General features: G+C 32.7%; 1 protein-coding gene across 1 annotated transcript; it reads right to left on the bottom strand.

Annotated features, from left to right (window-relative positions):
* Nucleotides 1-1,546: 1,546 nt before the first annotated feature.
* On the bottom strand, nt 1,547-15,363 carry LOC105178758 (tryptophan aminotransferase-related protein 4-like). The gene is made up of 5 exons (XM_011102306.3): nt 14,981-15,363; nt 4,321-4,612; nt 3,013-3,305; nt 2,193-2,473; nt 1,547-1,982 (listed from the first exon to the last, which is right to left on the bottom strand). Exons 1-5 carry the CDS (start codon nt 15,283-15,285, stop codon nt 1,777-1,779), a joined length of 1,377 nt encoding a protein of 458 aa, XP_011100608.1. The 5' UTR covers nt 15,286-15,363; the 3' UTR covers nt 1,547-1,776.
* Nucleotides 15,364-16,142: the final 779 nt, after the last annotated feature.

Genomic DNA, 16,142 nt, shown 5'->3' with positions numbered 1-16,142 from the left:
TGTATCCGGTCTTGGCTCTAAGGCCCACGTCTCTAACCTGACGTATACATCGCCACCGCCATCGCTACCACCACCCCAAATCCCGACATGAGGGATCGCATGGTCTGGCTGGAGACGCTGATGGTCGACATGATGCCTATGATGAAGTTCATGCCAGCCAGCTCCTCGACTGGGGGACCGTTACTGCCGACCGCCTCCACTATCGGCCCAACACGGCCTCCGATAAGCCCCCTGCCCCTGATGATATGGACGTTGCTAATGAGGGGGTTTAGATTAATTTTTTTAAAATTTTATATTGGATAATTTTTATATCAATATAATATTCTTTTTGTAATCGTTCATGTTTCATAATGTTCATTATATTCCATTATTTAATATTTATTCAATTAATTAAACCCATACATATAATTAAATTTAATAATTAATTATAAATATTAAATTATTATTTAATACTATATATTTCAAAAAATTAGGAACGATTTTTAGGAATTGTTAGAAAGCTATTATAAACTTCAAAAAAGAAACCATTCCAAACATCATACTAAAAAAGTTCTAAAAACGTATTCCTAAAAAGGATAAACCGTTCCTAGAAATATTCCAATTCAAATTAATGTATATTCAACAATGTGTTCCAAACAATAATCCTAAAACAGTTACTAGAGTGTGTTCCAAATAAATGATAAATTGTGCTTAATATTAGTCCAAATTATGGGGAACATTGAATTCCAACTATCATTCCTAAATATATCTCCAACTTAAATAACAATAGTTCCAAATTACATCCAAGCCTATTCTAGATACCGTCCTCAAATTATTTTGAATTTTTCTTGACAATCGTTCCAAAACTTATCAAATGTGTTCCAACTAAATAAATTAAATTTTCATATTGAGATACATTATTAGAAAGGTTACGGTCAATGTGGTACAATATCCATTCCACTTCAGGAATGGTCCTCTCTTAATCGTTCCTAAATATTAGGAACGTCGTCCGTCAAGACGGAAGTTGAACTGTTCCAAATAATGATTACATTAATTTCTTTAATAATTAACTGTTCCAAAAAAAAAAAACATTCCTAAATTCGGTACAAATCCAGTATTTTTTTGTAGTAATTGTATTAGTTGACTAAAATTATATTTAAATCTTGTTTATGTAGTTGGTAGATTATGATACTGAATACTACCACAAGTCTCTATTCTACAACAAGATTTTAGTTTAATATGAAAACGTCATTGTTTTAGTCTGAATTTGTATCAAACTAGAAATTAAATATGAATCATCTTGAAATGTGACTATTAACACAAACTTTTCAAATGTAATCAATTTATTTATAATTCGTTCAAATTATCGACGGGTATATACACATAGTTGGCTAAGTAAAGAATTAAATGTATTTTTTGTCCGTAAAATAAGTCATTTAAAGTTTTCTATATTTAACTTTCCGAGGTAAACTTCAATGGAAAAAAAGACTGAAAGTCACAAAAATTTAAAATATGCAAGACCCAAATACTATCCTATAAAATTAAAAAATAAAATACCAAATGAGTATAAGTTAAATATGAAAATAAAAAATACATTTAATCCAAACAGTTTCTATGTCATGTGATTACATGAGAACATAGAAAACAATTATTACAACACATATGGTACATGAAAGATCATGAATAGACATGACCTCTTCATTGACAAGAGACTATATATCACATAATATTATGTGAATAATTACCAGCAACTTCCTTATATATAATTACCTAGTCATGACTGATATTACAACATCTTCATATAGTGTATATATCCTCAGAGATTAGTTTGCCGAGGCGAAGCAGCAGTAAGTTAAAGTCATCGTCGGTCTTCAAGAGACTGAGACGAGCATAACGATCTTCCACATTGAACGCGCTACCTGCCCGGCCTATGATGTTTGCTGCCCGGAGGACTTGGTTGCAATTTGTGTCGTTTTCTCTTTCACATTTCAACCATGCATAAGCTGCCATTAACATGTAGCAGTAGTAGTGTACATAAGCTTCTGATCAACATTCAAATCCAGCATACAGAGGCATCAAGATGTTACGAGCATCTTAAAAAAAAGTAAGGAATTCGTAACTTATTCAAAACATTCCAACATACTCTTTTAAGTTAGATCGCATTAATTAAAAAATTGTCATTACTAATAATATTTTATTTGAGAGATGATCACCTGGAGATGGTCCTCTGACTCTCTCAAAGAAGTTACAGAACAACGGTGGAATTTCCTGGATGGAAAATCGTTCCGACAACACTAAGATATCACTTAGTTTTCGCCAGCGATAGCTCATTTTCTTGTATGCATACTCGAAAATTTCCCTCCCATCTGCCTGCAAAATTGCTTTCATGAGCTTCAAAGCCCTCAGTTGAGCCTCTCTTGAGATGCCAATCTCGGCTGCTTCTATGTATGACTGCATTTTCTGGTAGACATCCTCATCTTTCACAAAAGCCCATCTGTAGGAAAAAAGTACAGTTTCAGAATTTATGAATTATGAATGTATATATATACACATATACAGTTCATTTGTTAAGGCAGCATTGTAAAAATCATACAACAAGTAGTACATTTTGTCACATTTTCTGAACAAGAATGTTAGCAAAAGAAGTAAAATTGTCAAAAAAATTTCAACTTATAGAACTAAATTGCGAATATCAATTCATGCACGACCCTAAAGTTGTGTTTTCTCCTATATAAAATATCTGTGGGACTAAATTGGGATTTCAACTCTAGTGACAAATTCTTAAACGAGCTGTTCGGATAAGTAGTCTATATTACAAAATTTCAAATCCTCCGACTCACACTTAAAACTATGTTCTACAAAATCTTAATGGATTTCAGATTCTCTTGATGGAGTTATATCATTTCTCAAAATCCTTCTCTCAAATTCAAATACGTGCATTCATATCCAAACATAACATCAGTCTACTTTAATTTTCAGATTGCATTGTAAATTGAACAATGAAGTTGAAAAAAGGGAGTCGTCAATTGTTACCCGAGTCTGCTTCCAGCATGACCGGTGAACTTTGACATGGTGAAGATCATGACGTCTTCATTTGCCGGGGCTGGAATAGCTGTAAAATGAGGCCAATAGTAAACATGATCATAAATTGCTCTAACTTTTGGTCCTTGTAACACAGCCTCCCTTAGATTTCCATCCGGATTATTTGGCGAAGTCACAAACTCAATCAGGTTAGCCGTTGTATCTGAAGAATTCTTAAACAATGATGCATCTCCATCATACTCAAAACGCGTATTTTGGAAGAAATCTGTCTGTGTTTTGTAGAGCTACACAAAATTGAAAATATCAGAATATATTCATCATATGGTGTGATGAATTACGCGGAAATCACAAAATGCGATGCTATTGAACGACCACTTCATGCAAAAATTTAATCTGTCTGAAAAAGATTATCTATGTAATATAAGTAGAGTTTGTTTAGTTGAGGTTACTTTTGAAAAGAGGTGGTAATAAATATAAAATTAACTTCATCAAGTGTCCTCTGCCTGCTAGTAGTTCTGATAAACTATTCATTTCACTTTCTTTCTCTTTCATTTAATTAAACAAATACTGTGAAAATTTAATGCACATGCATCAAATGTACTTCATCTATTAATAAATGTAGATATATACGCACACGTAAAATTGCTTTTTACCTGCCACAAGTTAACTTTTTTGCAATTTTAGTCCCGTTATTTTTTATTCACAGCATTGCATTCAATAGGTGGAAAAGATTTGCAATTTCCATTAAGTTTTGAGTGGAGTTAATGCTATTTCCATGAGAAATTTAATCAAATTAAGATTTTAGACTCCAATTATGAAATGCAATATAGTGAATTAAAAAATAATGGGTAAAATCACAAAAAGGGTAATTAAGGGAGTAAAATACAATTTTTTCGATACATACATACATATATATATATATATAACACTAGACTTCATCGTCTCATAAATAAGAATAGAAACAAAAATCACAAAATTTGATACTATTGAATTACCATTTCATTACAAGAAAACAGGGTATTAGAGACGGAAATTTCGTCTCTAAAACTAGGATTTCCGTCTCTAAAACAAATATTTGAGCTATCAGAGAGATAAATATTTCATCTCTCTAATACGCTTACTTACTACTTTTTGGAAGCTTAATTAGCAAATGAAATTTGAGGTCTACGTATCCTTTTGGTATGTTTGCATTATATTTTATGATCATCTTATATATAAAATTAAATTATATATTAAAGAAGAAAAACATTTAATATTTAATAATATTTCTAATATATGGAATATGTGATGGCAACGAACCGGGTAAGCAGGGGCAGCTGCAACGACTTTTGCAGTGGACGATAGATTCATGGAAAGGGCATACACTGCTGCAGCAAGGAGTTGAGTGGATCCGCCACCAAAAATGAAGTATTTTCCTTTGGTGATTGCGTTTCTTGCAACGGCATGAGCTCTACGAATGTGGGTTTCAAGTTCTTGTGAGATGTAGGAATCGTCGGAAAACGTATAGCTCATTCTGTGCCAACCTGCAACAACGACTGCGCTACTAGCTGCGTGTTGCATCCAAAAGGGCTCCAAGAACAATGGATCCCCTCTGCACTTGGCAAACATATATAGCAGAAATGTCAAGCTTACAATGTTTAAATGTTATATATCCATTCTGCTTGAAAAAAATGGCAATGTTTAAGAACTTAATAAGAGGGAAGGATACAGTAATATATATTGTACTCATATTGGTTAAAGGAATTTAATATAATTTTAATATATTTTGAATTATATCTCAGAAATCATGAAATACTAAGATATATAAAAATTAAAGAATATACTAAGATATAAATATCCCAAAGAAAAGAATAAATTATAAAAACCTTGATCCAATTGTACTTATCTATATGTTCTATGTTTTGATATTATGATAAAACTTTATAGGATTGTGATTAATGCACTACAAAGAAATACATGATTTATAACGGATATTTTGGAATGGCCAAGGAACGGTTCAATACACACGGCTTTTGTTGCAAATTTATAACGGATAAATTGTGATGACTTCATATCAGAGATAATATAAATTTCACTAAATTGTAATGTCAAAATACAAAGTAAATATATAACAAAAGTCATTACAAAATGAAGGCCGTTATAATTTGTCACGATTTCTGTAATTGTTATAGAAATTAGGGACGGCCAACATTTCTTATAATATTCACCGTAACAAATAATGTATGAAAGGCCGCAACAAAATAATTTTTTGCAATTACTAGTTTCATATGGATTTTTTGGAACAACTCGTAGAAAAAATGTATAGTTGTCATAAGAGCTGTCCAAAAAATCGTGATAAAGTCTATGTTGAAAGGTGTTAAGAATTCCGTGGCAATACGGATGGCCGTTCCAAATGAGAAAATTATAACGGCTATATTTTTTAGCTCCAAAGGCGTACAAAAGCCGCCACAAAATTGCTTATCTATATGTGTAGTTGCAAGTTGTTTTTATTTCATTCACTTGTTCTAGAATTGAATATTAACCACACACACATTCAATATGTCTTTGATTTTCGTGCATATACACTTGATCATGTAGAAGTGCTTAATTTTTTGACCGATAACTGCTGATCTCTTAAGTTGGTTGCCCCGGTAACAACGACTAATTTAACCATTTTGTTAATTAAATTGTAGTTTAATTATTTTAATTTTATAATTTTTTGCTTAATTAGTGTAATGTAATATTTATAAATTTATAGGTCGAATTATATAATTATATATATACATATATATACGTGTGAAATATACAGTGATGTAGCATCATATTATGACAACTGAGGAGATGGTGTATGATAAGAATATCCCGAGGAGGGCAGGTCATACACTGGAGCTTGAGGATGTGATTAAGACTTTTATAGAATCGGTCAAGTGTCAGCGTGGCATATGGATGGAGACAAAATTAGGTATCCGAGGAGGGCAGGTTTTATACTGGAGTTTGAGATAGAATGGGCCAAGTGTCAGCATGACATATGGATTAAGATAAAATTAGGTGCTCGGGGAGGGCAAGTTTTACACCGAAGTTTGAGGATAGGGTTAAGACTTTCATAGAATGGGTCAAGTGTCATCGTGGCATATGGATGGGGACAAATTAGGTGCCCTTGCCGGAAGTGCAAAAATGCAAAGTTCAGAGCACCCGACGGTGTTAGTTATCACTTATGTATGCGGGGGTTTATGCCAGAATATTATAATTGAACTTCGCGTGGCGAGAAGAGGTGTCAGAGTACTTTGATGCTTTGATGGTCCCTCCAATATAGGAGGAGCAACCCGCAGCTGCTCATGAGGAAGGTAACTATTCACACTAGGGTAATGAATAACAGATGGATTGGACGCACTGGATGATCTTTAATGCAGCCTGGTCGAGTTATTTTTTCTTCTTACTACGATGGTGTGTCTGATGATGGTACGAGGTCCTACCCTCTGATGCCGGTCCTAGTTCAGATTATTACGGCGGTGGCCCTTATGATTCGTCAAGGTTGGCAGACCAGTTTTAGGATGTACTGCATGCTACCAAACCAGCCATTGTGTGGAATTGTTGCACCCAATCTCAATTGACATCTGTTACTGAGTTGGTGAATATCAAGACGGATGACCAAATTTTGAGCAATTATATGATCAAATATCCCAGTTGGCTAATAAAATATTGCCCCCTCACACCCTACTGAGGGATCGCTACAGTACGAAGAAGTTGATAAAGAATTTAGGTTTACCCGTTGAAAAAATTGATACGTGTAAACATGCCCGGATTTTATATTGGAAAGACGACATCTATTTAGAATACTGCAAGTTTTGTGGAGACGCTAGGTACAAGCTGACAGGGGAACGAGATCAAAGATTTGGGACCAAAAGCGGTTAGCGGTGACCATTGAATAAGTTTCTTCAGCTTGAGTTGGGTTAAAAGCACGGAATGTATTTGTACCATCATCATCTTCAAATAAAGTATTTTCTACGGTAGCACCATGAATAGCGTAGAGGGTATCGCGAGACAGCCCGAGGTAGAGGAAAAAATACTGCAAGAAGTCCCGGTATGCCGTTCTGAGGTACCTGCCACTTACTCTCCGTCCGCAAAGGTTGTATGCTTCGAGAGCAATTGCGGAGCACATGACGTGGCATGCCACACATTAAACGGAGGAGGGATCCATGTGTCATCCTTCCGATGCAGAAGCTTGAAAGCATTTTGACCGGACGTATCTCAATTTTGCTAAAGAGCCACGTAATATTTGATTGGGCCTTTGCACGGACGAGTTTGTGCCACACGGGTAGTACGATTGTACTTATTCATGTTGGCCCATTATACTTACCCCGCACAATCTCCCTTTGGGTATGTGCATGAGTTCTGAGTACATGTTTCTTAGAATAGTGATCCTTGGTCCTTCTAATCTAAAGCGTCTGATCGATGTATACTTGGAGCTGTTGATCCAAGAGTTGTTGGAATTGTGGCATGTGGTGTGTTCGAACATACGACAATACCGACCAGATATTCATTATGCGTGCGATGTTGATGTGGGCTGTGAACGGCCTACCCTCCTATGGGACGGCGTCTGGATGGAGTACAACCGGTATTATGGGTTGCCCAGTTTGTTTGGATGACACACGAGTATTTCATCTGCAGCACGGTAGGAAGGCATGCTACATTGACTGCCACAGGCAATTTCTACTTGATGACTATTCCTACTGAAGGAACAAGAAAGCCTTTTACAAAGAATCATGCGAAATATAAGGTTGCATGTCCATAGCTGACAGGAGAACAGATCTGTGATCTGTACACTCCTTTCCGACTACAGTAGCTACCACAAGTGGACAAAGAAAAACATCTTCTAGAATCTTCCATACTCGACAATGCATCTGATCCGACACAACCTTAATGTCATGCACATTCAGAAAAATGTGTTTCACAATATATTCAACAACATAATAGACATAATGGAGAAGACGAAGGATAATTTGAATGTTCTGAAGGACTTGAAGATTATTTTTAATCTGCCGAAGCTCGAGTTAGATGAATAGAGGCCGAATGCTATGCCTAAAGCGGTCTATATCCTAACTTACTGATGGGACTGTAACGACGAGTCGATGTTCAAGGTCGTCAAGTCACAGGGCGGTAAGTTCCTGGAGAAGCGAATCGTCGCTTGGAATCAGTTGACTCTACCGTTCTAGCTGACCAAGGAGATCTTGCGCCGGCTATTGGAGTACTAGACTAGCCTCGAATTCCAAGCACAAAGCGAAGAATAAGGTCAACCATACAGCAAATCCGAACACAGCTTCAACTATCTACCTCGAGGGATCATCTCCATTGGGGCCCACAAGCGTAAGATGATATGTATTTTAAACTATAGTATTAATTTAATTTTTTTAATTTTTTAATTTTTTAATAATTTCTTTAAATTGTTTTTGAACAAAAGGCATAACTCGGACGCCCATCAAACAGATGGAGGTGTTCGAGAAGTCCTACAAAAAGGAGAGTGGCTAATAGAGCGGCCTGAGGCCAACAGAGATCATGGTAAGTATAAAATATATAATTTAATTTTTGAATTTAAATTTTTTTTTAAAATTCCAACCAATTAATATGTTCTCGGGAGTTGTTCCTGGACGATGCAGGAACGCCAGAACCCGAAAAACAGTGATCAAGTCCCTCCATTGTCCTCTCAAGACTCAATGGCCCCGAACGAGCAACATGTGTGGTTGTCAGTAGTGGGCAACCGGAAGAGGGGCCGAGTATTTGGACTCTGTTCTGAGGGCCACCACACTATTGCTAGACCATCACAGCCTAGCAGTTCCACTGCTCCATCGCCCTTGCCACAACAACCACCGTGTCCCGACCTCGATGATCGAGTAGCGAGGCTCGAGGAGTGGATGCGGCGGATGGATCCACTTGGCCCAATCCTCTAGTGCCCCAGGCTCTAGCTGATTCCCCGGTACCCGACGGTGGTTACAACGATGACGAACATGTGGTCGATGGGGATACTGATTTAGATTAGGATTTTTTTTATTTGTAAAAATACAATGCAAAAATAATATTTTTATTTTTGTAATTAAATTATTTTTAATTTCTTATTATATTATATATTTTTTATATAATATTTCACATTTAAGAAATTAAAACTACCTAGATATAACAAAAAATTTCAATAATTTATTTTTATAAAAATAAATATTAAAATAGATTAAATACAATTGAATATTATGAAAATATTTTCTTTTGTCATTGCTTTTATAATGACTTTTGGAATAAGAATAACTGTCATATAATCACGAAGTCATTATAAAGATCGTGCAAAATATAGTTATCAATTTTGAAAACAACCGTCAAAAACGCTGTTGCTAAAACAGAATAAAAAATAGTGATAAAAACAGTTGCAAAACTAGAACCAACATACGCTTACGGAGTTACAATGGCCGCTACAAAAACTGTTGAAAAAAGAAATATAAAATTCGATACAACAACCATAACAACATAATGCAAGACCGTTACAAAAAGTATTATAGAAATCGATCCAACATTCAAGTAAAATCATACCTATATGTGTTACAAAGTCGTTCTAAAAATAATTAAATCACATTTAAATTGGTTGTTCCAAAAACAGATTCAAACGCGTTTTCTGCAGTTGGATGAATGTTGTAACGACCTCTCATGGCTGTTACAAATTGTAATGGTAATCAAGCAAGCCCGTTACAAATATTTTGTAACACTAAAAAAAGCGGCAGTAGGGGTACCCTTACAAAGGTCGCTTACAATTTTGAAAAACTATTTCAAATTATTAACTTGGCCGTTACTATAAAATTATTTTTTTGTAGTGATGGAATAATCGTTTATTTATATATTTTTTATACAATTCTATTTTTATTATAATAAGTTAATGTTTTATTTTTTTTCATTACAAATACAGGGATTTAAAAAGTAAAGTAATTTAGATATAATTTATTGAGTTGTATTTGTTAGAAAATTACCCTTTATTTAGATGTTAAACATGTATAAAATTTACTGGAGAAAATTGCAATTTTAATTCTATAACTTAGAGCAGTGGCATTTTTAGATTTGTACAAATTAATTTTCATAAGTTAGTCTTGTAATTTTATAATTTTGACACTTTTAATCATTTTTCGGTCAATTTGACTGGAAACTGCAATTTACTAGCAATTTAGTCCCACAAAAAAAGTTCATGCAATACAGAAATGCCAACTCCTTAGGACTGAAAATGTCAAGGCCCTCTAAGTTACATGACTAAAATTGCAATTTAATTGAGTCATGTGCAATTTTCCTACCAAATTGGCTGGAAAAGAATGAAAAATGCCAAATTTTAAAATTACGAGACTGAATTGCAAAAATCAATTCGTGTAGAACTAAAAATACCACATATCAGAAGTTACAAGATTAAACTTATATTCTTTTTCCAATTTTTCCTTTTGCCGCAATATTTTGATTACTTTAGTTTTCAAATAAAATTAATTCATGTGAAACTAGATTTCATAGACTTTTTAAACATAAGCTGATAAGCAAAATTAACAATATTATAACTACTTCAATAAATAAATTTTTTATAACTGGGAATATATGACAGGATACTTCCTAACTTTCCAAGCTATTTATTGTTCACCTATTATAATTTTTTGAGTACAGATTAAGTTTAATTAATAAAAAATTAAAGAAAAATATGAAATTTTAACTCTACAGAACTTTGCTACTAAATAAAATGAATTAATAATTACATAAATAATTATTAAATTATAATATTATTTAAAAATACCTCCTTTTCAATTAATTATATTTATCCAATTAATTATTAATGATATTTTTATTAATTTTGAATAATTCTATAATTATACTATATAAAACTTAAATTGTGAAAGTAGATACTCATATTAGAGAACATCTTGAGAGGAATAATTTTGAATTAATTTTGAATTTTATTTTTTAGATATTCAAATTTAGAAAAAAATAATAAAAATAAGAAAGATAATTGTTTTACACTATTACATTTTATTTCTATTTTTTTTATTAGGCTAATAAGAACATATATAAGTTTTAGAAAGTATAATAAAGATAAATGATAAAAGAAAAAGAAAGACAAATAATTAACCATTTGTTGTTGATTCTATGCAATATACTTTTCTTGTACTTGTATCTTCATATTAGATCTTAGCATGTTTCTTTATTAAAATTAGGGAAAAATATTTTTTTAACCCGTTAAGTATGCCCAATTTTAGTTTTAGTTTTATAAGTATGTCCATTTTTTATTAACTCCAGTAACTTGCAAAATTGATTAGTTTTAGTTCTCTGGTAGATTGGATTTATAATTTGCGCCAGAAAAATGACATGGCATGACACCTAGATGCGTTTTTGTTGATTTATAATCCTATATGGCTAAAATAATGACGTGGAAAACAAGTTGGCCATCTTTTGAATGGAAGAAAGGTGAGTTTTCTTCTCTCCAAACTTGCACAAAAGATGGTCAACTTGTCTTCCACATCATAATTTTGGCCACATAGGATTATAAATCAATAAAAATGCTTTTAGGTGTCATGCCATGTCACTTTTCTAGCGCAAATTATAAATCCAATCGACCGGAGGACTAAAACTAATCAATTTTGTAAGTTACTGGAGTTAATAAAAAATGGGTATACTTATAGGATTAAAACTAAAATTGCGCATACGTAACAGACTAAAAAAATATTTTTCCCATAAAATTAGTAGAGAAATTGCATAAATTTTTAATTTTACCCTTTATTTAATATTTTCATATAATAATTTAGTATTTATAAAGGAAAAATATAATAATGTTAATTTTACTTCATATATATATATATATTATATTTGTCCCTTTATAAATATAAAAATATAAATTAGAATGTTCAATGAGGAGAAACATTAAATTTTATGTAACTTTTTTGCTTACATGAGCATTTCCTTTCAAACTCTAATAGAAGGGGGTCAAATGTAAATCGAGAATTTTCGTAGGGATACAATTATAATTTCAAAACTTCTTTGGACAAAACTATAATTTAGCACTTTCAGAGGAGGTATTTATTTATCATTCTTAGTCATTGTAGATCTTACACACACGTACATATATATACATATGTGTATGTGTGTCCTTTTGTGTATGTTGAATTTTTGGCCCACGGCCCAACTCACCAAGGTCCCTCACCGGATGACAGCCAACTTGTTGTCGGCCCATGACCCGACCCGACCCACAAACCCGATCTATATTCTACTTAACCTAAATCACTGCTTAACCCTATTCTTCTATATTTTTCAGTCGAGGCCTCCTCCTCTCCCTCATTTCTATCTCTGGTTTGCTCCTCTAAAGTTTCCAATGCTATTAGAAATCTCTCATCATCTCCCCTCTTTATCTCGCTGTTCCCTATGTTCTATCAACCTATCTATCTATATATATATATATGTATGTATGTGTGTGTGTCTATTGGTCTTTTATGGTCAGAGAATAAAGCAAGAACAAAACCAAAATTCCTCTTCGTAAAATACTTTGTGAGATTTTCTCTGTGTGAAAGAAATTCCTTAGTGGAATTTTGAGTGATTCTAAGTTAAGCCTATGTGGTCTTTTTGTGGGTCTTAGTGTCTTTGTGTCTTGGTGACTTTGTGGTTTTTTGCAACTATGAGGGTTGCCGACCAGTGGTAGAGCTTGGGCATTCGATTGCCGAATTTGGCTCCTGAGCCATTTATTTTACTGGTTTCATATTGTATTATTTATCTATTATTTCGTTCGAAAATTATTGTATAAGGGTTTTACAAACCCATAATTATTCCTGTAATTATCAATTCATTTGGGCTCATCACTTTGGGATAAATTCCCAACAGTGGTATCAGAGCAAGGTCTCTGATCCTTCGCCTCGGTAGTGGTGTTTTCAAAAAACATAATATGCCAGCTATGTTGGACATGTTTTTGGGTTATTTAATTCTATATGGTACAAGAAATGAGTTGTCGCCATATTGAGCGTTTATGAGGTGGCAAGTGACATGTGGACCAATTGGATAAATTTTCAAATATTTATTACTAAAAGAATTTAAACCCTAATCTACCCACTTAAAAATATCAACTGCTACAATTTAATTTGAGCTACCAATGTAAGTTGTTAATAATTTGCATGACTTTTACAAATTGTATAGAATTCAAAATATATATCTAACAATTATTTATAAAATGCGTTATTTATTAACTTTATATTTTTTTTATAGATTTCCCGTATCTAAAAAGACAAACATCTATAAAAGAATTATTATATATAATAATTATTAAAATATATTTATATTAAAAATTCTAAATAAATAATTGTGTATAAAATATATGATATTTAAGGTATTACTATAATAAAGCTTAATATGAAAGAAGTTTCAAGTGTACAAATCACAACGTATTTATTAATTAATAGAAATGTATAAATCTTTCAAAATATATACTATATAGCAATTAATTTAATAAATAAGAAATTATGTAAAAATATAAAAATTAGCATATAAAAGTAATATATAGCTACTTTAAATATATATATGTTGTTAATATTCCATTGTTAAGATAAATATCAACAATAGTTATATTCTTCTTGAATAACAAAAGAAAAGTGTATTATTAAATATTGATTTTTTTAGGTTTAATTTTTTCTTCAATATTTAGTAATATCAATATAAATTTATATTAAAATACTTAAATATATAGGTTATAGAAGTATTTCAACTATAGTGAAAAGTTTTTGCAATTCTAAAATAATATATCGTAATAAGAGGAAAATTATTGACAATATTATTTAAAACATATACATATATAAATATATGTGATCTTAATTTAGTAATAATCTAAAAATTGTTACTAGGTATTTTGATGATGGCTTAACTGTATTTTTTAATTCTGTAATTATATATAGGTATTTGATAATTTAGGATTTGTTTGGTTCAAGTGAAAGATGAAAGGGGGAGTGAGTGTAAAGAATAATAGTTTTCCTTCAATTACTCGTGAACTATTTGTTATAGCAGTGTGGTTGAAAGAAGTTCGTAAAATCAAGGGTTTGGAATGTCTAGTGGCAATCTGTCAAACTAAAGTATGAAACTTATCGAGGCTTAATTTTACTTCAACAGTATGTAGGCTCTGATTAAAGCATGTGATATGACTATTAAACTTTTATCGTAACAGGGCAAAATGATTACTAATTGACTTTAAGGACCAAAACCACTTCTATTTTGAAGATATAGGACTAAAATCCTTAAATTCAAAGTTAGAGGACCAAAATTGCTAACCTCTTAAAGATATAGGACCAAAACAACAATTAAAAATTATAACTTGGACTGCCACATCATCAAATTCAACTGAAACCCCAATTTAAGTGCTGACATAGCTGATGATGTGGAATATTCTGACGGATTGGTTGATGATGCAGAATTTTCAAACCAAATTGTCCGAAAATGATTAAAATTGTCACAATTCTAATATTACAAGACCAAATATGAATTTTAATTTGAATAGGACCAAAATTGCCATCCCTCTTAACTTACACGACTAAAATTGCATTTTTCTTCTTTTGTAAATTGAAGTATTAAGTTGATAAGTTACATACCTACAGAACTAACATGAATAATGGGTAAAGTTAACTGATTAAAAAAATAATTTTTTTGTATGCTTTTATTTTATAAAAAAAAATAGTTATTTATCCCCTTGTGTTTTTTAAAATGAAGCGATTTACTTACTTAAAAACTCAGGGCTGGTTCAATTGCCGCATTTTAAAAAAACATAAAGGGGTAAATATCTATTTTATTTCGTAAGAATAATCAACTCATTTACAAGATCACAAGGAGTTGACTTGCATTTTTCCATAAAAAGTAGACTATATATACTCACATTCGTAGAGGTCGAAGGCACATAACAAATTCGCATACACACAGAAACCATGGAGATGAGGCAAATCAGAAGGAAAACCTGAGAGCATCAGCAGCACAATCAGGAGAAAAGAGAGAGCAGTCAGGTCCTCCATAGCATGTGTTACACTCGCAAACAGGCTTCCCATCCACCACAGCTCCATCCAAATAAGCTCTTCCATGCCCAGAACAAGATATCAACGCCACAGCTTCTGCTTCTGCTGCAGCTTCTTCAGCCCAATTACTCAGCTTCTGCTTCTTCCACTCATCACCCAAATAAACATTCCTCACAAGAAAGATATTAAGAGCAGCAGAAGCCAAAAGGCACACACTGTAGAAGAATCTTCTAATCTGATTACCCATCATCACCTTTCTTCTTTTCCTTCTTTTGTATATCCCTCTTTTTCTTACAGCTCCAATATATATTTGTGGCCTGATGACTCAATTGACATTCATATTTAAGATAGAGTTTTAAGTTTCCAAACTTGATGTTGAATAAGGACTAGTACATTTGAACTACTATAAGATAATCATTCAATAACGACAAAAAAATTAGTATCGAACTAATTAGCAATTAAAATTTTGTGTTGCTAATTTACATTACTTAATACAAGAATACTTGCTAGTACATTTGACAATGAAAATTTATTTGCTAATAAATTTAGCAATGAATTGTTTCAAGGATATATTAAATAGTGTAAATTAGCAACGATGATTTTATTTTGTTAAATTAGCTCGACGTTTATTTTGGCATCAAATTTTTTTATAGCAAATGATCAATTTTCTTGTAGTGATATGCATGTTGGAATAAGGACCCTTTGGGACTTTGAGATAGAGTTTGTAGTCTTTCAAATGTATGTGGGATAAGGACACCCATCAGGAATAGGGTTGAGTATATCCATAAGCAGGGTACATGGTTGCGACCAAACAACACAAGTGCAAGTACAGTGAGTTGGGCACGACACAAAAAGTCTCCTCATAATACTCTATCACCCAAAAAGTGGATTATTCTGATAGCAATCCACCAAAGCGAATAAGCAGTGTTCATGGATTTGTACAACAATTAAAGCAAGTTCCGGCATGAATGATCTTGAAGATTTGGGCATTACTTACACAGCCTACGTGGATGCTGACGTGGCAAAAAATGGTCAATTACCACCCACCACCACCACCACCACTTCATAGCCGGCCTCCAACATCTTTTCCAGCGGGTCTCCAGCCAT

Source organism: Sesamum indicum, linkage group LG2 (assembly GCF_026168435.1).
Source record: "Sesamum indicum cultivar Baizhima isolate 11 linkage group LG2, ASM2616843v1, whole genome shotgun sequence".
Taxonomy (NCBI): domain Eukaryota; kingdom Viridiplantae; phylum Streptophyta; class Magnoliopsida; order Lamiales; family Pedaliaceae; genus Sesamum; species Sesamum indicum.
This window is presented reverse-complemented; position numbering and strand designations above follow the sequence as displayed.